This window comes from Echeneis naucrates, chromosome 12 (genome assembly GCF_900963305.1).
Source record: "Echeneis naucrates chromosome 12, fEcheNa1.1, whole genome shotgun sequence".
NCBI classification, from domain to species: domain Eukaryota; kingdom Metazoa; phylum Chordata; class Actinopteri; order Carangiformes; family Echeneidae; genus Echeneis; species Echeneis naucrates.
Window position 1 is genome coordinate 12,189,902 of NC_042522.1, and position 24,411 is coordinate 12,214,312.

General features: G+C 39.3%; 2 protein-coding genes across 4 annotated transcripts; one reads left to right on the forward strand and one right to left on the reverse strand.

Annotated features, from left to right (window-relative positions):
- Positions 1-417: 417 nt before the first annotated feature.
- On the reverse strand, positions 418-20,564 carry LOC115052045 (nipped-B-like protein A). Of its 2 annotated transcripts, none has more exons than XM_029515933.1 (47): positions 20,432-20,564; positions 18,976-19,124; positions 18,137-18,302; positions 17,808-17,908; positions 15,639-15,747; positions 15,399-15,547; positions 14,861-14,991; positions 14,683-14,773; positions 14,070-14,570; positions 12,658-13,962; positions 12,353-12,460; positions 11,932-12,114; positions 11,578-11,649; positions 11,400-11,489; positions 11,204-11,304; positions 11,026-11,112; positions 10,708-10,939; positions 10,092-10,243; positions 9,909-9,989; positions 9,695-9,795; positions 9,457-9,586; positions 9,280-9,362; positions 8,937-9,069; positions 8,710-8,853; positions 8,515-8,601; positions 8,008-8,225; positions 7,821-7,917; positions 7,645-7,743; positions 7,332-7,478; positions 6,553-6,687; positions 6,365-6,463; positions 6,206-6,259; positions 5,989-6,097; positions 5,728-5,864; positions 5,439-5,579; positions 5,228-5,321; positions 4,893-5,047; positions 4,708-4,798; positions 4,413-4,586; positions 4,097-4,287; positions 3,850-3,957; positions 3,433-3,633; positions 3,042-3,188; positions 2,559-2,914; positions 2,246-2,420; positions 1,806-1,991; positions 418-1,398 (listed from the first exon to the last, which is right to left on the reverse strand). In XM_029515933.1, exons 2-47 carry the CDS (start codon positions 19,037-19,039, stop codon positions 1,045-1,047), a joined length of 7,869 nt encoding a protein of 2,622 aa, XP_029371793.1. In that variant the 5' UTR covers positions 19,040-19,124; positions 20,432-20,564; the 3' UTR covers positions 418-1,044. The 2 variants fall into 2 exon arrangements, with proteins under 2 accessions (XP_029371793.1, XP_029371792.1); XM_029515932.1 differs by having other exon boundaries at positions 17,778-17,908.
- mlana (melan-A) lies at positions 20,192-24,305 on the forward strand. 2 transcript variants are annotated; one of them, XM_029515935.1, is made up of 5 exons: positions 20,192-20,379; positions 22,858-22,950; positions 23,112-23,208; positions 23,505-23,612; positions 24,145-24,305. In XM_029515935.1, exons 2-5 carry the CDS (start codon positions 22,862-22,864, stop codon positions 24,211-24,213), a joined length of 363 nt encoding a protein of 120 aa, XP_029371795.1. In that variant the 5' UTR covers positions 20,192-20,379; positions 22,858-22,861; the 3' UTR covers positions 24,214-24,305. The 2 variants fall into 2 exon arrangements, with proteins under 2 accessions (XP_029371795.1, XP_029371794.1); XM_029515934.1 differs by lacking the exon at positions 20,192-20,379 and adding an exon at positions 22,173-22,285.
- Positions 24,306-24,411: the final 106 nt, after the last annotated feature.

The window sequence follows — 24,411 nt, forward strand, 5'->3', positions numbered from 1 at the left end:
CACTTTCTTAAATAATCCAAGACAGTTTAAATATATTTTGAAATGTTAGAATTAAATAATAAATGATAGCCAGTTGGTGTTTATCATTTAAGCTTTAAATCCTATAAAATATTTATACATTTCCCTACAAAGACCTATTACATAATATTCTACTACACAAATATGTTTGAATTTATTTTCCTTTAGCTGCTATAAAAAACTGTGGCATCATATTTGGACACCAGTAAGTTTTTAAGTACAAACACAGAAAAGCTGCTTTAAGGGTTTGGCAACAATCAGAGACATAAAAAATAGTCCAGAATATGGGTGTATTGTTATTGTGGTAGCAGAGAGTCACGATGGGGCTTGATTCCACAGAGGCGCTGTCACCACAGGACTGTTTACAAAACATACCCAAGCAAGTACCAAGGACATTAGAAAATTTTATTGCAGTATTTGTTTCACCAGAAGAGAGGGGACTCTTTTTTTTTGCTTTTTGTTCTATAACATCAAAATCTATATTAAAAACAATATAACTTCCCCTGCATATAGGCACAGATACTGCACTGTTTTAACATAAATAAATTATATCAAAGATATACACAGTGTGGTTAAACAATAAAATCAAGAAAAAAGAAAGCAATTAAAAGTTGTTGGAGCTCAGATCAAGTGAATAAATCATCTGGTGCTAGTTTAAACTCCAAAAACACTTTATTAAGAACATCATCAATACACTAATTTCCAACATTCAGTTTATTTTTTTACAGATTTATGTTCAGATATAAACATGTGTTAAACTATGATACAGTGGGAGTAAAAATCAAACAACCAAGTTGCTGCACAACAGCGAAGGAACTCCCACACAATGTTTTTCCCAAACATTTCCTTCTTTAATTTTTCTTCTGATTAACTTAAACATCTATGCATTCACACAGATCAGAGTTCCCAATGCTTGTCTTCCACCAGGTCCTTAAATCTAAAGAGGTTTCACCCTCTCTGTTTTAACATATTGAATCCAAAAAGATTAGGGCTGTGAAGGCTTTCTGCAATTTCAGTTGATTAACTCTAAGTCCCCTCCCTGGCAGCATATAGTGCCCGTAACGTCTGTGCCACTTTGTTTGTAAGCTTGTGTCCACTTGTCAAGGAGATTTTCTTATAAATAATGTCTGATTCCTTGATAGTGTCAACCCAAGGCACCTTTTTGCGACCGTCCCGTTTCTTTGCCACAACCCAAGGCCCAGAGTAAGACCCAGTCATCCAGTGTATACTGTACCCACTTTTGGTCTTCTGGATCACCCTGGCAATCTGTGGTCTGTCTTTGTATTTGGGACAGCAGATGGCAATGACGTCCATGGCCTCCACTTTCTCATTCATGTGACCTGAATCCTCAACGGAATCCCTGCCTTTCCTTGGTTTCCGCTGTGGACAAAAGTATCAGTATGTAAGTTTCCCTTTCAACACAGAAATTCTACACGAGCATTTTACAGATTAGGGGAATACGAGAACAGGAACTGCAGTACAGATGCCAGCTCAGATGATTTTCTGCTCTCTCCAACACACACATATATATTTAACATATATAAGCACATAAGCCAACTAAGCCTAAAATGGGTGATATTATGGAACAAAGAAAAATTTATTATTATTATTATTATTATCATCAACTAAGTTTCCAGCGCCACTTTGTAAAATATCCCATTGTGACGTGAGAAAATTGCAAGAAATGCACATTTCCACATGTTCTGAAAGCAATAATAAAGCACAGTGAGCACCTTTACCTCAAAAGTAAATAGACATCTCACATTCAAGGAGTTATAAAGTCTTACTGCTGGTGGATCTTCATCCTCACTCTCATCATCATCTGTCTCCAGAGCAGCGTGATTATTGTGATTGTGGTTCTGGGGTTTTGGCCCCCTTAACAGTGATGTAATGGCTTTGTTTTTGGCATTGGCACTTGCTTCACCCTCCTCATCTTCTTCGTCACGATCCAAGTGCTCCATCAGTACCTTGAACTAAGACACAGAAGTAGGAATGGGTTTTAATTATCTTGATACACTTAATGTGGACAAAAAGAGAAACCAGATATTGTTAGGCAACAGTAGGTGGCTGAAATAGACTTTCTTTTGTGTAATCAGACAGCCTAACATATGACATGATGATCTGAACCTGAAATTTCAGAAACACTCTCCCACAGATAAATTCTCCGTCTGCTACATACTAAGATTAAAATAACTGAGTGAGGACATGCATAGTGCTGAACACTTACATCCAAGTACTGTTTAACAATATTCCTCTTGGTTTCAGAGCTGAGATCAGTGTTGCCCATATCCCTCTTCACGTAGTTCAGTGTCTGACGAGGGTCAAAGTGCACCTTAGATTTCCTGTTCACTGCCTTGTCGTACACTTTTGCAGACTCTGTCGGTGAATACTTCTGGATTTTGCTATAATACAAACAAAGCATTCAGCTCAGCTTTTGTCTTGTAAACAATTACACTGTGAAGCAGAGTTAATGAAAGTTTTGTCTACTGAGCGTACATGGCACGCCATGTACGCTCAGTAGACAAAACAGGTACACCTACCTGTCAGAGAAGCCAAACAGATTCTTCAGATGCTGTTTGAGCACCAGCAACAGAAGAATACCCTGTGAGGCGCTGGCAAAGTCCAGCAGAGGGTCAGGATTTTCAGGCAGACGCCCCATCACAGCATCTTCATCATCCATGTCAGAGTCACAATCGGATACAACAGATTTCTTTTGCCTGTCAACCACTTCATTATCCTCCTCACTGCTGCTAGAGCTGCTACTGCTCTGATCTTCGTCCTGGTCTTCATCATCATCATCATCAGAGCTGTATTTCCTCCTTCTGGACTGCTTCTTCCTTTTCTTCTTTTTCATCTTCATTTTCTTTTCTTGCGGTACAGGCTCTTTCCGCAAAGACTGTAACAACAACAAAATCACTCAAACACAAACCAGATGTGCATATTATGTGTATATTAGATTTAAATACATAATCAAGACAACTTAAAGCAATAAGCCAAATAAATAATTGAAGCAAGGCTCTCACCTCCTTGAAAGACTGCAGAAGGTTGCTACCAGACACAGACAGAGTAATATCTATATGGTGCATGATGAAAAGAGGCTCCTCCTGGCTTTGGTAGGGGAAGCAGGCTAAGTTGTCTGCTATAAAAAGCAGCATGTTCACTTCTGTTTTCTGCAATGAAAAAAGTTTGAAGCTCCACTAATTAATTAAATATTTACGACTGTATTTTTTTTTTTTTTTTTTTTTTCACATTCGAATGCTGTATACTTTTACTCTTTCTTGTATAATTCAGTAATTCCTGAGCAAGATCTCATAGCTCCACACTGTGGAGCTAGCAAATGTGTAAATAGATAGTTGGAGTGAGACAAAACTACACATTGAGAGGATAAATGATCTAAGAGAGAGGGAAACTTACAGAGCTGTCATCAAACAGGTTAAGCAGGGAAATGAGGAAAGCCCTTCTATGTTGCCTGTTCCCACGGACCATGGTGTAGAGATGAGAGCAGAGAGCAGAGTCTGAGTCATCATGACGAAAACCCCGGATCACTGTGTCTTTCGATCCCTTTATGGCCTGTTGCACCTGGTAAGACATCTTCAACCCTGCCACGGCCTTCATCTGTGAATTCACAGAGATAGAATTGCTTGGTAAAAAAAAATCGGTGTTAGCTCTGATTGTGAACTTGGTTTTGACAAACAAAACTATAGAACAATTTATTAGGGAATCATTCCCAAATTAGAGCCAATTCTCAAAATAAGTAAGTTGTGAAATCACCAATCAACATCTTATGCTTCCTAACCTTCCACTGTGATTATAAGCCAGTATACCACTCACATGGATGAATCCTGAATATTTCTTGTCAATCTCCACCAGTTGCTGATCAGCCTTGTTCTTCATCGTTGGCTCAGGGTCTGTTCCCATGGCAATCAAGTATGGAACACACTAAAGAAACACAATTGTTCACAATCTGTGAACAGCTAGTGGTGCATTCAAAATAACAGAGTTAATGTGGGATTTGAAATGCTTTGTTTATATGATGTTAGTGTGTCTTTAGTGTGCTGGAATGAGTCTGTGAACGTACCTGTACAGGATGGATGAGGCCCTGGTTGAGAGTCAGTGTAATGACACTCAGGGCAAAGTGCCGTACAGTGGACTGGGAGTTTAAGAAGGACTCCAGTACCTGCTTTAGGTAAATCTGCATTATGGAACTACTCATGCCTGATGAGATGTCTCCCATTTCCTTCAGATCCTCCTGCTTGGCTTGCTTCTTCCCTAAATATACAAAATTCAGCCTTATCAGTCTGTAGTTGTTCTGCCTGACCTGACATAAATTAACACTACAGAACATTACATGAAAATCAGAACAACGGAACACAAGATGGATTTGTAAAACTCACATTCACGATCAGCCTCTTGCATTCGAGAGTCTTCCTCTTGAAGGTAAGTCTGTAGGTTTTTTAGTACCTGTATCTTCAGACCGATCAAACTGTTCTCATCTGAGAGGGTATTGTTGTACAGAACCTTTACATCCTGCACAAACATGAGCTCCGGGTGCATGATGAACTGGAAGCCTTAAAACAATAGAAATCATTTTAACACGTTATTTTTAATGTAATTTACCTCAAAAAACACAAGGTAGTAAAAGAGAGCATAAATACATATTATGTTAAAGTAAAACAAAGTCCATCACACCTAGACCAATAATGGCCTTGATCTGGACCTCTTCATCTTCATGAGTGGTGAAGTACAGCAGGAGTTCCAACACTTTGTCTTTGATAACAATCTAAAAGGAGGAAAGATGTAGAGCAAGTGTCATTCATTGAAACAGGTTCTAACCAGTTCTGTGTGAAACATCTAAGCAGAGCGCTGGTGCATACCTTGCTGGCACCCTTGAACTCCTCTTGGTCAAAATCAAAGTGTCGACAGAGAGCCCCCACAGTGAACAATGAGCGCAAGAGAGTAGGTTTGTTAGCAACCAGAGTGGAGCTGTTAGGGTCCTCTTGGTGCTGTGTCTTAAGTTTTGCCAGAGCTCCTACGAAATCATAAAAATAAATAAATAAAACTCTTTCTGATGCTTTCATGCATCTATTTATTTGAATGTAAAATGAGATCAATATGAACCTAACCACATGTAAATTTAGCCTCTTTTGAAATTTAAGTTTTGTAGGAATTTTTGTAAAATAAAATTAACATTGTAGTGTGTAATTCTTACCATAGTAACGATTGAAACAAGCCCAAACAAACTTGTAGTTGTGTGTAACCTTGTTCACAATAGCACCAAGACAGCTTACACAGTGTTGTACAACCTGAGAAGCAAACATTAGTGATATTATGATACTGTATGCTCAGAATGATTTCTTTACATCCACACAGTTCATTATTTTAGCTTACTGTAAAAGCTGTAAGCTGTAAATTTGACTGACCGTCATGCCATATTTGATGATGAGCTTCATTAGGTCTTCTTCTATGGTAGTGAGGAAAGTTTCACTAGGGTGTTCCATCAGAGGCACGACCAGCTCCAAGATCTTGGCCACGTTGCATATCACCATGAAGTCGTTTTGAGTCTGAAGTGACAGTACAGACACACATCAGCTGCACAATTTGAAATTGCCACTAGATGGTACTATAGTATGACATACAACATACATAATATACTGTGTGTGTGTGCATGTGTGTATATTGAACATACAATTACTATGAAATTGCTCTTACATTGCACTTGGTGGTCAGGTAAGGCTGCATGGTCATGGCATGTTTGACCATTAACTGTGCTCTGATCTTGCTAAACAAGTAGAGAGTGGTGATGCATGCCACCAGACGACCTGAGATGACTCCTTTGTCCTCACAGTCTGAAATGTAAAAGCAAAACAAAAAACACAGTAAACACTATTATTTGTGACAATACAGACATTTTATGTAACAAAACTACAATATAAATATTCTTAGCAAAAGCATTGCATTTATTTTTATTACCTGCAAGAGACTCCTCATATTTCAGTATATGTTCCACAAGATTGTCCACCAGTTGAACACAGGCTTTCTTGGCAGGTTTGTAAGAGGCATCCTGCTCTGACTTCAGTAACTAAACAGTTACCATGCAGAAATTAGATAAGCTCACACAATGATCATCATAAAGGTTCACAAGCTGCTTCTAAAATATCAAAATAGTTCAACAAATTAAATAACTCACATTTTGGAGAAGCTGCTCAAACCAGTCATAACCTGAGTCTTTACATGCTGACACCTATCATGAAAGTAAAACATTTTGTGACTGAGATTATAGACCAAATTGTTCCTTTTGTTTAAGATAGGAAAATTATTTTAGGTCACAGGCCTGAATGGTACTCACCACATCTGTGATGTTCAGGATCTTTCTGGTCATTGCATTTTTGTCATGGCTGGGAGTAGGGGTGAACCAGAGTTTCTGAAATGTCTCATTCACCAATTTCTTCATGGGCAGAGACATTAAAATATATTTAGTGTATATTTACTAAAAAATTTAATTTTAGAGAATTTTGCCTAAACTATGATACAGACCTTGATCCCCTCCTCATCGTTGACCCTTCGGATCATCTTCACACACATCTCAGTGATCTTGTGGAAATCTGGTTGTTCCAGGCAAATATCCCTCAAGATCTTAATGACCCTCTTTCTTACACTGATACCTGTGTCCTATGGCAAGACAAAATGAGCGAGGACACCTCAATGTAAGCTCAATATCAAATCAAATCAAATCAAATCAGATTTATTTGTATAGCGCCAAATCATAACAAAGTTACATCAAGGCACTTTACATATAGAGCAGGTCTAGACCAAACTCTTTATAAATTTATTTAAAGAGACCCAACAGATCCCCCGATGAGCAAGCACTTGGCAACAGTGGCAAGGAAAAACTTCCTTTAAGAGGCAGAAACCTCGAGCAGAACCAGGCTCAGGGGGGGCGGCCATCTGCCTCGAATATAAAGTGCTTATTCTGAGGTCTCAATCACTTTTAATTTAATAACAAATATCTGTCAGAATTTGACAATGAAATATGGAAAGTAAACTATGAATGACTAACAGTGAAAGATGTGCTAATCAAATGCTTGCAATAGTGGGCATTGTGGGATGAAGATGATTTAGCCTCAGCTGAACTTTTGCACTTGCAACATTTTGCTCACAGTATGCTGAAGTGATGGGCAAAGTTCCACTTGAGCACACCAGCATTGTCTTATGATAGACATTTCACTTCATTTTACCCCTTTAAAAAATTTGTCATGCTTGTCAAACACCTCTCAAATGTCAAAAAAAGCAAAGAGGACAGCTTAGGAAATTACCAGTATTCTTTCAATGAGCATGTCATAGTACTGCTCAATCAGCTCAGGTCGACTTAGGACAAAACGGCCCAGGAGCTCCACAGCTGCCTCTCGCACACTGGTGGAATTGTCCATGAGGCGACAATGAACCCCACGCTGCATATCCAACTGAAAAACAAATAGCGCACCAAATAGCATTACCAATCAAGAAAAGATAAGCACAATAGTGGCAGTTTGATAGACGTAAACTGATCAAAGTTCCTCATAATGCCACAACGCTCTGTGACAGAATCTGTTGCTACAGGTGTGTAGCAGCCAATAAAGGATGACTCACCCGTGCTAGAATACTTGGATCGACAGCCACTACTTCAGACAGACACTTCATGGCCTTAGTTCTGACTGCAATAGCACTCTCACCCAGCACTCTCAGAATCTGTTCAAAAGAAAAACTGTTAGTGAAGGGCAACAAAATATAAACTCCCACTTGTGTGTATAAATGAATTCTTTTACCTGTGATAAATAAATATCAAAGCTCTGTGCAAACGGCCTCATAGAGGCCAGATATCTGACAATCAGACAGGAGTCCTCATAGTCTACTGTATTTGTCCTGAAAGAGGAAAGTTCATTAGCTGAATGAGTTAACAAGCCATGCAGAATAAAAAATTGGTGCAATGATCTAGCGTGAAGTAGTATTTACCTCAGAAAACTGGAATGTGATGGTGAAATCTCAATGACCTTGCGAAGGAATTTCTTTCGTGCCTCAGCTCTCTGCATAATCTCCTCAGTTGAGTCGACATTGTTAAAGTAACAGAGACCTTTGGCGTCCTCATCGTTCTCATTTTGAGACTTTATTGCCTTCTCTGCTTCACTTGTTGTGTCCCTGAACCACTGGGCAATGTAAAATTTCCTGGCAAACTAAATAAAAGAAATACATACACATGATGAAATTTGGTGATTATTTTAAGGGATACTTTACAGTATAATAGCACTTTGACACCAAGTCACAATGTTGAACCAACTGTCTTTTACATCAAACCTGAGAACCTGCATTATGCCTGTGTCAAACCATCTAAGATCTTCATGTAACGTGAGTACAAAGTGTGCACATTATTACAAAAAACAGTTAACATCAAGTCTTCAGAGAAATTATAAATGTGGCCACTATGATTTTTGTAAAAAAATTAAATAAAAATGTAGTGCTCACCACTAGAGATGGATCCGTGTCACTCTTCTCATCTAGGTAGCTGAGTAATTCCTTCTGTAGCTGCTGGATCTCATCATTTCCAGGAGTCTGTGCAGACATCAATAAGGAAGGATGATCACAAAACAAGTTCCGCAGCAGTTTTCATTTGTTGGAAATGTATAGGTGTATAGGTTAATCTGTAATTATCTTGGTTACCTCTCTGAGGATGCGGTCAATAGCCTTTTGGTCCATCTTGCTAGTGACAGCATCTTTACGCAGGCGAGACGCAACAGTGCCGAGGTAGTCCAGTGATGCCACTCTGAGTGCCATTTCAGTCTGCTTGTTGCTGAACTGATGCACCTGGAGAACATGAAATGAAGGTAACATATCACAACAACAGAAATCAAAAGCAGTTTTCAACAGATGGGAATGAAACCACTCACCAACAGTCGACCCAGTAAACTGAGCAGCAATTCAGCTCCAGGCCACTCAGGCTTGTTGATTGTAGACAGGAGGTCATGGACAAAGTTTTCAAAGAGTGGCCTGTAGTCATCTTCTCCCTGCTTACTGCCACACCTGATACATACAAAATATAAAAATGTTATCATAATATATTGTTAGACTCTTAGCTTTTTAATTGAAGAGCCTGTGCCACAGCAGAAGAAGGACACTCATTTTAAAATGTACCTTTAAAAAAACTAAAGGCAGAGCTAGCTAAGATCTGGATTATAGATCAAAGTTAAAAAAGAGATAAATAAAATCAGGCATATGTCCTGTTGTACTCACTTCTTGAGAAACACTGACAGAAAGTTCTGAGCTGTCCTCATGGCAGTTTCATAAGAGTTTGTAATGAGGACATCTTTATCCACCTGGAAAAAGAACACAATATATAAAATAATTCTGAATCAAAACATGCTTTTTTTTTTTTATATATATAATTTTCAGTTAATTCTTTGTCTTTACCCTCTTATTATGTTCATCCTCTGTGTGTCTCTCAGTGGTAAGGTTTATCACACACTGGATAAGCTGAAGAACCAGCGCTGTGACCATCTGGATGTACACAGGCTCTCCATCTGAATCACCGCTGTTTAGCCTGGGAGAGAACAAGACATTTCTACCTTTAAATTTCCTGAGCAGCACGGGGGAACCTCTGCCATTCTTATTATTTCACTGAAGAAATATCAACTGTAAATGTAGTTACCTAAAATTCCTGAGGCTGCGCTTGTTAGTAGGTAGTTTAGCGAGGGAGGTGAAGATCTCTTCAAGAATGAGCTGCCTGTGTTTCTCATAACGAGAGAAGACCTGTGAAAGAGCAGAATTATATTAACACAAGAAATACACAGACTCATTCCAAAAACTTAGTCTGACTTAAAATTTAATTGCAAAAACACTAAAATATGCCATGGGAAACTTACCGCAGTTACTAGTGTGATAGCGCATAACTGCAGCTCACTAACATTTTCCACAAAAAACGGTGTAATACCCAAAGTAGACACCTACAAGTCAGGGACAGAAGCAATCAGTTTCCATTAGAGCCTGGGAAACAATGTTTAAATAAAGTATTTAACTTAAATGTCAGACAGAATTAAGAATCTCACCTGGAGAATTGTGTTGTCGGTTAGCAGCTGGATCTCCAGGAGCTCAGAGATTTTACTAACAATATCACACACTTTGTTGTAAAGCGTGACGATCACTTTCTGTTTATGGGCAGAACACTTTGCTTTCTTGGACTTTGATGTATGCCCACCACCTTCAGTGATCAAAATAAGGGTTAAAAAATCGTGTGATTCCATTTTTAGCATCAGCAGCAAAATACCAAGGACACAAGATTCTGGTCATGTGAACTGTTTCTTTAAAAATAAGGGGCAGATTTTCAATATTCACCTACAGGGGTTTCACATGAGGATATGCGGCAATATTCTGTAGCCAATTTTTATTAAGAAGTGAAATAAGTTGATAAGACCTGTTATCAACAGGTTAGGGCAAATTATTTTCACTTTTAGATAAATCACTGAAAGTTTTACAACTGTTTCCAGTTTTGGCTCATCATACGATTTTCAACAATCATTGAGATATTTAAAAACTAAACACAAGATAATGGCACAATCTGTTCTAAAAAGTCCAGCATAAATTAGCCTAACCTGTTTGTTATCAAGTATATTTTTCACACATAAAAGGGAACTGGAAAGGATTTAAAAGGGCAACTGTACTGACCTCCATGGGTATCCACTCTGTAAGCCGAGTCATACTGAGGGTAAATAGAGTTTTGCAGATGGAACTTAGTGTACTGTAAAACTCTCTCAATCACATCCTCTATATACACAGCTTTGGGCATGTGTGGAGATGTCATGATGTTGAGTGCAGTCAGACAGGCATCAGCAGACTTAGTCACTCGTTCCATAATCAGGTCACGCCACAACCGTTCCTCTTCCATGGAATCATTACCCTGCAAATTCCCCAAAACAATTGGTGACTAAAACAACAAAGACATTTATTCTACATCTTGAAAATATCACCTTGCTGACAACTTACATGATTAATTAAAGTGGAAAGTTTGACGCTGTCCTGAATGTTCTTCTCCAGAATATTCATCATTTTTACCAGTTTTCCAGATGAAAGCTGTGGACAAGCATATGATGCTGATTACTTTCACAACAAGAAAGCTGTGAACCTGAGAGAAACCACATGGCAGTACATAAACATCTCTCACCTTGTTGAAGACTCCCATAGATTTAATCTTAGCAGAGTCACTGCCTAGCTCACTCAACTGATGCTTTCCAAGTAAGAGCTCTTGAGGTATATCATCGTCGTCTGCTTGTTGCAAGGTACAAAGTTGACATGTAATGTTGACATTTTTCAACTCACCACTCTCAGAAATGTGAAATAGTGCGGCATGTAATGTTCACCTGTGGCAGTGAGATCTGCATCATCGAGGTTGTCAAGAATGTTATCTATATTGGCTGTGAATCTCTTGAATGAGGAGGAGTCCATCATTTCTGTTAAACAAATGCAAACAATGTAATTGATAAAAATTTTTACTTTAAATGCATTAGTATGTACAAATTCAAAGTGTTGAAACAATACCCTCTGGTGTCAGTTTTGGATCGTATGACTTCCTGTTTTTCTGCTTCTCCTTTTTCTTTAATCTTCTCGCAACTGCAGAAAACGAAAACACCATAACAGCTAGTTAAATCCTTGACAGCAGCAACAAACACTCAAGCATGGAATATTTAATTGAGACAGACTTAGATGCAGTAATCCAACTATCCAGGCAAATGTCCTGACTTACTGTTTCAAATAACAATTTTCTGAATGACACCTTTCAGAAACAAGTGCGATTTGTATTGTTTTGCGACAATTAGACAACTTTTGTCCATTGTCTGAGGTTATAACTGAGATAAAATCATTTCCCTACAACCTGCATGTTAAAACACGTACCATCACTTAAGTTTGGTGGTAGAGAGTCTTCATCTACATCATCTGGACTCCATTCACAATGGCGGCTACTGGACCCCCGGTGAGCATTACGAAAACTTCCACTTCGACTATGCCCCTGAGAACTTCTCTTCTCTTCAGTCTTCCGTGTCTTGTCATGTTCTTTCTTGTACTTTTTCCTTGAAGCTGACACAAAAGCGGAATAGAATAGGATAAGACAATTAATTTTTAAAGAACTTAAAGCACCAATTATCAATAGAAAATGTTTATAGTTTGTAAGTAATTTTCATCTTACTATTTTACAGCAAGGTAAAAAGATATTCTGTCAACAAGGATGACAGCAGTGTTTTTGACCAACTATATACCCCCTTCATAACACCACATGTGTACATAAAGTTTGTGAATTTTCAGGTTTAATGCTCACATTTACTGTCAGAGTCATCGTCTTCATCTGAGTCAATCTCAGCATGCTTGGATTTTTTACTGATCATACAGTGTTTCCGCTTGTTGGTCTTCTCACAAAATGACATCTCTGAAAACAAGAGATGAGTGAGCTTTCAGCACAAATGTAATCCATAATAAACAAGACAGCAATTTGTTTGAAACAAAAACTGTGATAAAAAATAATTCTTGAAATTATTTAGTAAATATAAGTTAATAAACAATAATAAATGGACATATATCCCCTACAATTTTATTCAAATATCTCAAAAACTAAGAAAATCATACCTCTTTCTGATTTATCAAACGACCAGTTTCCATATCTGGATCTGTTTGTATTCTTGCTTTCCTTAATGATCCTTTTTACTTCATCAACACTAAGTTTCTGAAGCACAACAACAGGCTTAGCTCCTTTGTTTAAATTCTCCACCAGTGACACTCTTTCCAGTCTCACCAGTGGTTCACTCCAGCCCTGTACCAATTTGCTTGAAACTTGTGGGTCTTTGTCCTTTACATCCCGTTTCAATTTAGGGATCACAAAGTTCTTTAGACTTCCTGTCGTTCCACCCAGCAGGTATGAGGGAAACTCACTAGGTTTGGCCTCTGATGTTTGAGAAGACTGCTGTTTGTTTACGCCCTGGTATCGAATGCTTCCATCCCCATCTTTCCTCTCTTTCTTATTTTGGGGGTATTGAAGGGGGTAACCATCTGTCCTCTGACGACCATTGAGGTCAGTGGATTTTCTACTCCCATCTTGCTTCAACCTAGCGCTGTCAGATTTAGTATGACGATCAGGAGAGTGTCGGTTACAGCTTTCCCTTGATAATGTTTTATGTTTCTTTTCTCTCTCCCTATCTCTATCTTTGTTTCTTTTTCTATCTCTATCTTTTTCTCTATTTATATCTCTATCTTTGTCTCTAATTACACCCCTGTCTCTACTGATATCTCTATCCCTATCTCTGTCTCTATCTCTGTCCTTATCCTTTTCTCTATCCTTGGCTTTGTCTTCTGCATGTCTGGCGATGCGCTCCGCCTTGCTCATGGTTTTTGGAGTCTCAGTTTGATTGACATGAGATCGGTGACTGTTGTGGTTCTTTTCCTCTTTGTGGCGTGATTCTGAATGCTTGTCATGTTTCTGTCGTGGTGTTTCTGTCCGTCTGTCATCTGAGTGTCCCTTGCCACTGTCCATCTTGCTTTCATGCTTGTGTTTGGAGTCCCGCCGACCCTCCTGCTTCTGTTTAGGGGTCTCTTGATGCTCATCTGAGCCAGACTTCCTGGGATAGTCAGCACGTTGCTTGTTGATTCCGTGTTTATTTTCAACAACTTTATCTAAATTTGTATGCACTTTTGAGTGGTCCTCACACATATTCCTTCCTTCCAATACCACTACAGGTTGTCCTATCACTCTGCCAGCTTGCTGCAGATCAATACTGACCATCAAAGCTGGCCGACTGGCACCATTACTTGCAGCACTTGTCTTCTTGGGTGTCACCTTGCTATCCGTGTGGCCCCCTTGTGCAGCGGGCCAGTCACTTGCTTCTGCTCCACATTCCTGAGGATACGAATCTTGCTTCCGTTTCTTTAGTGGTTTGTCTACAATCAAGAAAAATTGCAGCTTAGCCTCTCAACATGCACAAATAATCTTAGAACAGCAAAAAAATGCAAGAAGGCACAAGGCAAAAGCTAACACAGAAATTCACCTTTATCTTGGACTTCTTTAGATGATCGTTCTCGTTCACTGGCTGAATCCCGTTCTATTCTGTCCATCTCTACAAGTGAGTCAGCATCCTCATACACAACCCCACTAATGACGCCAGTCTGGTTGATACTGGGCCGAACAGGAACCTGCTGATAATTTGCCTGCTCCTCAGCAACAAATTTTTGTGACAAGTCTTGGGTGTCCTTTGACAACTGATTATGATTCATTAAATTTGCTTCATGGTCTAAGTCCAAATGTGCCCTTGGAACAAGTTCTCCTGATTGATCCATGTCTGGAATCTTCACTCTGGACAGTTTTAAAGTCAGCCTGGCAGAGTCCTTTGATGGAGAGCTAACAATGTCGTACAAGGCGTTTTGGTCCATCAGCTCATTTTCTCTCTGCTTTTTTTTGTGGTCAGCAGGGGTGAGGGGTATATCAGGTGATGCACCTGGTGGCACACTGGCTGGAGGTGACTGTCTGATAAGAGGAAGCCTTGACTCTCCTGAAACACAATCAATTTTAAGAAAAACAAAAAGAACAGAATAATTACTTATACACTATTCTTTTAAATCTACAATATGAAAATGAATCAATGTGTTGCTAATGCAGCATACTTTCTATTGTCTCTTCACTACCAGCAGGAGAACACACAGACTCTGGTGATTTTACTGGAAATGCCACAACCCTCATGGAGGGTTCATTTTCCTGTTGGAACACAAAACATTTATTATCTCTGTTAACTGTTAACACCACCAGATGTTGATTTCAGGATATTGCAATTCACCGCATTACCTCATTTCTCAATCTGTGAGCCATGTTCAAGTATTCTTCATTTGAGCCTAATCTTGCATTGTGATTAGATGATTTACTTGAAAGCTGTCCAGAGACCTTGTTATCAAGGCTATTTCTCACACCACCAGCAACTAAAACAAAGCAACAAACAATATATCATCTTTTCATGTGAGCTAAACAAATAACATTTACAGATAGCTACAATTTCAACATGTTACTGTAAAAGTCTGTCAAACAACTCACAGCTTATAACATATATGTATAAGTTCGTAACTGTAATGGGTTGTCAGTTCACTTGCAGACAATTAATCTATTATTAATCTACAATTAATCTAAATGTAAAATCATGCCACAATAAAAACATAGCACTTGACATGATTTGTTTTAAGAGTTAGCAGTAGAACAAATGCTTGCATGGTCAAGATTAAACAAATCCCTCTATGATATCCTATGTTTCCTATGTGCTGTCATTCATAGCATAACAGGGCACTGACAGGCAGCTAATAATATTTTTCTCCGGAGTTCCCATTGTACTCACCTTGCTGAGTCTGTTGGTGTTGGGAATAATTTGGTGGATTGTACTGCATGTAGTCTGCTGGACTCTGAGGAGTATAGGGACTAGGTATAGGACTGTTCTGCTGTTGTACAAACCGAGGAGCTGACCCAGACTGCCGGGATGCAAAACATCTGAGAAAGAAGGAAGGTAAGAAGTCATTCTAATAGAAGTACAGACACTTCTGTTTTTTCATCATCTTTCAGTCTTCTGACACCATCTTACCCGGAGGGGCTTTGAGGGACAGTAGTTTGCTGATAATTTGATGCTGGACTCCCATGTACCTGATTCTGGGATATCTTATACTGTTGCATCAGCGGCTGCTGCATTACACCTAAAACAAAAGAATCACAAAAATACATCAGCAAGATTTTAAAATCAAGGAGTCAAATTCCACATCACCAAAACCCTCCTTTCTATCAAGATAATTGAAACTCTAATGTATAGGTTTTCCACTATGACTTCATAAACATGTCTTCAAATAAGGTAGCTCAGGTCAAACAAAAGTGAAACAGAATAGCATGTCCTATGTAAGAGGCTCCATCTGAACCTACTACTCACCAAGTCAGTGCCCAGTAATTATATAAGAAAATATGTAATGTGATGCAAAATATATTTTGAAATATAGCAGGTAAAACTATATAAAACTATCTTATAAATCTTTTTCTCTTTTCCCAATCGCAGTGGGTAAGAGAGGTGCTGCTTCATATCTATGGTCATTTCATTGTACTGTATTGCTCTGTAGTAAAAGGTGTTTCTACCACTGTTCCATCTTTCAATACAATGACATCCACTATACCCAACCACTATGTGTAGCCACAGCAATGACAATATATGTTTGATCAACATGAGAATCAACAAAACTGAAGAAGCTTAAGTCCTTTATAAGACATGTAAAGCTGGTAACTTAAATGTAGACATGCGAAAAGCCACTGGTATTATAACACCACTATACCGTGAACAAGAGTATATATGGAGTTCAGAGTGATGGAGATGGAGGTTACAGCTACAGGAGATTGATCATGCTTGACCAAGATGTAAGGTTATTGATATCCTGTCAGGTGGCAGGATGTACACTTTGGAATCACATTTCACTGGAACTGGTGCTTACTTACTGATGGCTAACAATGTACAATAATGATAAGGCAACACTTTTTGCTTACCACTTCATCAGGAACATGCATTAGTATTGACAAAATATTAATATTTTTATATGTTGAGCGTGTGGTCACCACCACAAAGATTGGATTTATTTATAATTGGACAAATTACCATCTTTGTAATTGCCGGTATCTCGTCCTGTGCAGTGCATACTGTGTGCAAATGTTTTCCCTTTTTTCTCTTGGGTACAAATAAAATTTTTTATGAAAGTGTGTATGTATAGTATATGCTTATAATTATCTTAAATTGCATGCTTGCTCAGGTGTTTATAAAGCTAGAAGGCTTCCCTGAAAAAAGGCTCACACAAACATGAAACTGTTTATGGCAATTAATGGTGTAATTTTTGATTATAAAGCAAATGCTGCCTAAGACTTTAAGAACTGTGTTTGAGTTTGTTGTTAATATACAGTTTCTGACAAATACCGTTTACACCATAGTATGTGGCACTGGAGGCTTTAGTGTCATAGAAACTTATACCAATATCATCTCTGCATGCTTGTTATGAAGTCATACTTTGAGGTGTGATTCGTTCGAATGACAAAAAACTTATATTTTCAAAATGTTCCTAATAATATCCAGCCATAGCCATTTTGCCTTGATCTACCTCTTCAATCACCAAAATGACAGTGACAAAATCAAATTTTGATTTGGGTGTTCACATTCTTGGAAAATTACACACATTACACACAAAATCAGTAGCAACAAGCCACAATATGTCCTATGAAACAAGATCCCCTTCTCTGTACATGGTGTAATATTATATTACAGTTCTAATATAATAATAGATGAATATCTTATTCATTTGTAATGTGCTATTAGCTGGCAAGATAGTTACCAATATGTCAAAAACTCTGGTTTTCTTCTGACAAACCGCAACATCACAATATACATGGCATCCCCAGTGCACCTGTTTGCAATGTCACAGTCACCATAACCATACGAAACTGCTTTATACAGTGCTGAGACAGTTTCTGTCAAATATGCGCTGTGCAAAAGATGTCAAGCACCAGTTCTCCTCAGTCACTCTTTCCCCCAGTTTGGGACCCACTAGTGTAGTAAATCTCATCACAGTAATACATCTGATCCAGGAAATGCTCAGGTGAATAATTAGTTCACATTACAACCTTAAGTACAGCCAAGCAGAGATCATGCACTAAGCTCAGCTGTGGAGTCAACAGCAATGACTCAATGCCTCCTTCTTACCACCTTGTACTTTGCAATGGGTTGGCATACTTTTGTCCCTGAAGATTTTGGGGTTCCTGGACAGCAAAGTTTGTAGAAGCATTGGCATGTCACCCTCAGGTTCATCATTCCCCAAGTTGTCCTTCAACTCTCTGGAAACCAAACAAAAGAAGAATCCAGACTGCTACTGAAGGAAATAGCTTTTTGAGCTCATCATGAGCTGATCTAAATGCTAAAAATAGTGGCTGCAATGTTTTAATTGAAATTCAAGAGCAATGTGGAACTTCACTAATAAACAATGGTGTTATTACACTTTGTTATTAATTTACTTTTCTGACAACCATATTGGTGTAAAAATTATTTCTGCACTTGGCACTTACATGTGTTCAGTGGAGACCTGGTTAAGGCTATGTGCCAGCTGAGTCACCAAATTCTCATCCCGACACACCAGCAGGCTGCTGACCTCTTCAGAGATCCTTCCATTGTAGAGCAGACTCTTAGCAGTGGTGGCAGGGAGCGGAGAAGGCAAGGGAAGCTGGTTCAACACTAAAAGGATGATTGTAAAATGAAAGAAAATTAAAAGACACAAGAAGAAATCATGAAATAAAAGTTTTGGAAAGAGTGTATGCTTCATTCATGTTGCATATAAAATTTCAATAAAAATATGAAATAAATCAATACAAAAAAATCTATTTTTGATGTTTCCCTTTTGTTTTTTCCAGATTTGATGTCAGAATTGAAGGTTTCAAGGCTTCAGAATCCATGGCAAACTTGTAGACAGACAAAAAAAAACTGTAATAAGATAATAATTACGTCCTTCTATCAAAAGGCCATATATGCATGCTAAGATCTGGTCCTTCAGTCTCTACATTTATCAGGGCATCCATTAATTAGGTACACCTTGGCAATATAATAGAATAATACTATAATAACTTGTGTCTTGATGAAATATATAATGTTTCAGAGTTTTAACAGTTTTTCTTCATTCTTATTATTTTTATGAGAACTGGTATAGGTCTACTGTTTCCAAGCTTCAGAAACATAAACCACGTCACCTCTGTCTGCCTTCAAATCACCAGGAGTGAGAAACATCACAATTAACCACCTTCTTTTATAATGACACAGGCAGCCCAGTATTCTGTACCCTTGCCACATCTTGGTTTGAATGTTTGTTTGAAGGCTTATGCGAACAGCATTAGAGAAATGATGTTGCACTTACAGTCTGTCAGGCTAGCAATTCCAGCAAGAGTAGTGATGGGGACATGAGGCATATCACCATTCATGCTGAAGCTGAGGTCAAGAGGTCGTGTCAATGCACAGGCTGCTCAATTCCACAAATCTCTTCCTATTTCTCACATCTCCAAAACGCTGCAGGGAGAAAAAAAGAAAGTGGCAACAGACACTCTTAAAAGATTGTTAACTGTCAACAAGCTTTGATGCCATTATATGCAGCACATTAGGTTCACTGATGTTCAAACACATTTTCCATGTAGCTAGAGTGTGTCTGTTCTGGGATAGAGATTCAAAACTGTGCCAGCTCATGAGTGTGCATTATTACAGTGCCAACATAACTGCACCTCTGACGTAGACAGATTATACCGGCCTTATGACAAGCCTGGGCACGACTTTACAAGTTATTGATATACAGCAGTTTGTGGTGTCAAAGAGGAGGTTCTGGTGTCCGAACCATCTTTTGTTTTCTTCTTCTGCCTCTTTATTGTGTTTCCATGTTATTCAAACTGTGACATTTAAACATGGTGAAACCAGTCATACAATGGCTTCACAGGGATTCAATCAACTATTTTAGCTCTCCTTCAGATGTAGTCTGATGTGCACTGCACTCACACACACACACACTCGAGTGGAGACAAATCTGATGTAATTACTGATAAAAACAAAAGTTACACCGATTGTGTTTGCCTGTTTGTGTGTATGTCTGACGCTTTCGTTAGCCTGTGTGGGGTCTTTACGGCCGTTTTACCAGCTGAGACACACGGAACAAATGGCAAATAATAAGACATTGTGGCTAGTTATAGATCAAATTCTGTCTTTTGTTACACACAGTTAAGGTTTCCGGGAGCTGTCCAAGCCGAAATAGCGACATTAGCACAACATGACACCAGAAGTGAATGTGTTATTACCGTGTTGTTGTGACCGTGGCGTTGTAAACACTGGCTAAGAGGAAGAGCGGAGAAACGTTTATCAAAGTGTCTGAAATGAACTCGGGGTTAGCCGGCTAGCAACAACTGGAGATGCAGCTAACGTAAGCTAGCAGGCTAGGTCTGTTTAAGTTGCCTTAGCTAGCATCACCGGGAGTGCATCAAACCCAGTTAGCCGTGGGCTGCCGACTCCGTGAAGCCGTGTTTTTTTTTTTAACAAACAGGTCGCGTATGGGTTTATATTTTCACCTATCTCCTGCTGTGGCCTTCGTCGACGCATCTCTAGCTCACAAAAGTGAACCTCGGACTTGCCTAAGGAAGCGTAACCCCGACCCGACGCCAGGGAGGTAGGGGGTACAAAGCAATAGACCCCATCACAGATCCAAATGATCCCCGACTGATCGTGTTCGCGGCTCCCGAAACGGCTGCGTGGTGCTTCCGACACAGCGGAAACTCTGGGGAAGGTAAACAGTTTGTCTGAAAAGAGCTGGTTAATGTTGGATCCGGCTTATTTACCTCTGGATGGGATGAGAAAGAGAAGTGGTTCTGGTGGAATAAGAGGAGGAGAAGGAGGAGGAGGAGGGGGAGGAGCAGGAGTAGGATGGCAGCTGGAGCTGGAAGAGAGTCTCTAGCTCCCTCTCCGTCCCGCCGCTCAAACAGCTCCTCCGGCTGACGGCCGACACCGACGGCAGTCATCCCCGGAGGAGGGAGAGGAGGAGGAGGAGGGGGCCCTTCTTTCTCACGGGGTACAAATCTGGAAGGGAGGGGGGGGGGGGGCGTCCCTTTAAACCTTTTTCAAACCATTTTATCAGATGCTGGAGGTAGTAATTGTTCATACAGATCATAATGGGCAGAAAAAATGAGGGCACGCAAACTACCCCACACCCCTCGAGTTTTTTTTTTCCAAAAGAATCGGTAAAAGTGTCCTCAGTCATTGTCTAATGAGGATTGACCTCTCAGGTTTGGACCAAAGATTTATAATCCCCCAAACAGCATATGGATCTGTGGTGTTTACACTGGTGTAAAGTTTGATTCAGCAGAAAACTACTGCCAAGTTTTCCCACGTTGTGAGGAGGGGGGGGGGGGGGGGGGCAAGCAGCCTAATTTCCATCATCAAACCTTTTTCTTTTTTTAGATCAGAGGTCACTGACTTCGGTGGCTTTAGGTGTGTAGACATGTCATCACATTAACCGCAGGAACAATCAGCCAATCAGCTCTCCATTCCATCCCAATAATAAAAAAAAGCTTGCCCAAAACTAGATCAACCTGCTCTTTGGTATTTAGTTTGCTTTACACTACTCAGGAATGTAGGAGTGTGTATACACATATTCCCATTTAAATATTAACTAATGCAGAGTTTTTACTTGTCTGTAAGAGGACAGAACTTCAGCTGGAAACACATCACTGGTTCAATTTTATAAATAGGTTTTGGTCTCCCTCTTGTGGAGAAAAATTAAACGTTCTTGCAGACTAAACAACCATTTTTATTTTATTTTTTTAGTTTTTATTTCAGTCTTTTCTGACTATGCAGTCTTGTCCAGTTTAGCCTTTTCAAATCGTGATATTTCCCTTTTGATCTTCTTCGGAAAATGTCAACATTTGTCCACAACACAACAGCCAACCCCCAGAGGCTGAGGTCATAGCAAATAAGAACCAATATCTAAGAATGACTTGTTGAAAGGAAGGGTTTTATACTGTGACACTGATTTTGAATTTGGTGCTGTGATCATAGATCAGATGAGTGATACGCGCACACATGCACGCGCACGCACACGCTTCATCTCCAAATGTGGTTCAATGTATTTTCCTTTCGTTGAATCATTGACTTTTGATCCCAAATGTCCCAAATGATCCCGCAACTATATATCTGTCAGAATTAGGATTTAGCTATTTTTCAGTATTTTATTAAAAAACACAACATCCCAAATGTGCTATTGCACCTTGAGGTGACTTCATTTCATTTACTGGATTGAAGGCATTGATAAAACCAGATTTTACATTTACTGTAAAATCTAGTGTGTGTTGCTGTTGCTGTCATATGTGGTATTTTTTAATTGCAGCAACAACGACACACACTCAGTTGCACACAGACACACGCTAGCAGCTGACGCCTGTAGTTTCACGAGTGGATAATACCATAGCTTTCACAGCCACGGGGCTTTACGGTAATTACTCCCCTTCAATGGGTTTAACCATGAGCCTCTAACCCGTGACGGTCATGAGGGTTTTCTGCCTCTCTCTGCTCTCCGGTAGCACCAAGGGAAGATATTTTAGGAGGAGAAAAAACACAGAGCTCTGAGAAGGCAGTCTTTTCTCCAGAAGCCATCCCAATCAGAGGAACAGGTCTCTTCAATCTAATTATCCAATTTGGTAAGATTTGGGTCTGTTTTTACTCCACCAGAGATTGCCATATAGGGTAGACTAGAATATTTGGTATTATACAAAGACGTTATACAAAGACTTTTTACAACGTTAGTTTCAGGTGAGCTCTTGTCTGATCAGACAGCATAAATGGGCTAAATGTTGCAGTAAGCTATGCAGTCTGTGGCAGTGGTCTTGACATCTAATATTACTGTAAGAACTGCTGTTATATTTTCACATTTGACCTGTCCTACTCTTTTGTCTTAATGAGATACTCTATACAAAAGAGAAGCAATTATTTTCATAAGAATAACAGAGCACAGCATCCAGTGTGTTAAGGCTGATGATGTTTCTGACACTCAAGTATGTGCAATGCTGTTCTCAACAAATTGATAATTGATATTTAATCACATAAAGCAGACTGATAATTCATAGCTGAGATGTCTTTCTTGAATTTAATTTGCGTGATGGAAATGTGAGGTGAGCCCCTGATAGAAAATGTAGGCTCCACTGTTTGTAATAGTCACAGTTAGTGCATTGTGCTTCCTCAGTTTGTGAAATGATTATCTGCTGACTTTCAGCTTGATGCGGTGTAATAATACAGACGGGATGCCTCGTGGAGACTTCAACATTTATTTTGCCAGCAGCAGACGGGGATATGTCAGAGCTGAGGAGTATGTGCTTATATTTTATTTGGTCATACCAAGGAGCTGTAGCAGCATATTTCTTTGTTGAATTAATGTATTGTGTATAACTATCTTAGAGTGAAGAAAGTAAAAATGTCATGAGAAAAAGCTATCAACAAAAAAAGTTATGGATGTCTTTGCAAATCCAGGGCAGTGGGGATAGTTCTGCTGGTGGCCATCCTGGCAGCATTGCTTCTCTTGGGCTGCTGGTACTTCAAGAAAAGGAGTGGCTACAAAATACTCAGGGTGAAACCATCACATTCCCTTTAATAAGGCATTAACTCCCATGTCACGTTTAATGGTTGATGTAATTGTCATTCTATCACACAAAAACAGATAAACTGAATGTTCCTGAACAATTATACACATCATAAATCACAATTGAACTGACGTGTTTAATGATCGATCCAATTCTTACAGGATCTTTAGTCCCTTTGCTATATTCATGTATTTTTTCACTACCTTTTTCCATTTTGGATAACTCTATCCTTGTTTCTTGCAGTTTTTCCACAACTTTTCACTCATCTTTCTCCCACCTACAGAACCCAAGATCAGGGTCACCAGGTTACACAACAGGCCAGTATTCAGAGGCAGGACCCTCAGCAGACAACAAGATGGCTCTCGTTGACTTTGGCAGCTTCCAGCCTGTGGTGAGCGGCTTAACAGACACTGCATTACACCATTCCTTCACCTAACTCAGGTTAGGTCAGACTGACATTGACAAAATACACCACAGGACCCATAGGAAGTGATTGTGTCTATCATTATTTATACAACCAATCAACGATTAACTAGTGGACAGCCTCAACTTCTGCCCAACAAAGTTCAAGCCAGAGGGCACCTCAATGGGGAGTACAAGAAGCTGATGCCATAAATGCCTGAAGTAAAGATCATTATGTCACCAGACTTGGGTATTAAAAATTGTTCAATCCCATGGGAGGTATGAGTTTGTGCAGGCCAGAGAGGAGGGTGACGGGGTGGAAGGGTGGGGCTTCTTTCATATCATGTGAAATGGTGCTGATCATCCCTTTATCCATTCATATTAAATATCAAGATTGTTTTGGGACAAATTTTAGGCTATAGATATGATGCCGAATTCCATGTGTGTAAAAAGTTATATCTTTTATTTGACATATTTATTTTCAGCCGTTTCATCTGAATGTATTGGTCCCACTCTTTCAGATTCCTAATGCTCCTCCAGCTTATGAAAAGATTTCCTCTGGGCCACTTCCTCCTCCCTATTCTCCTTGAAGTGCTTCGGTGGGTGATATACTGGTGTCTGAAGAAACTTCATCTCTTGTATGATGATATAAAACCTAATGTAACTTTCAACATTTTTTCAAGTGCCTCATAGATATATGTACCAATAGGTGCAACTATTGTATTTCTCACTCTGTAAAATTATTCACATATATGAATGTACTGTATATACTGTAGGTTCTTTCAATA

Bases quoted from the DNA above. Each gene is read 5' to 3' on its own strand.
- mlana (XM_029515935.1), top strand. From the start codon at position 22,862: ATGCGGTGTAATAATACAGACGGGATGCCTCGTGGAGACTTCAACATT. The intron at 22,951-23,111 runs GTATGTGCTTAT...TTGCAAATCCAG, and splicing joins GGATATGTCAGAGCTGAGGA to GGCAGTGGGGATAGTTCTGC. The intron at 23,209-23,504 runs GTGAAACCATCA...TCCCACCTACAG, and splicing joins GTGGCTACAAAATACTCAGG to AACCCAAGATCAGGGTCACC.
- LOC115052045 (XM_029515932.1), bottom strand. From the start codon at position 19,039: ATGAATGGTGATATGCCTCATGTCCCCATCACTACTCTTGCTGGAATT. The intron at 15,748-17,777 runs GTAAGAAGGAGG...CTTTTGTTTTAG, and splicing joins CCATTGCAAAGTACAAGGTG to GTGTAATGCAGCAGCCGCTG. The intron at 11,305-11,399 runs GTGAACATTACA...TGCAACAAGCAG, and splicing joins TGCAGATCTCACTGCCACAG to ACGACGATGATATACCTCAA.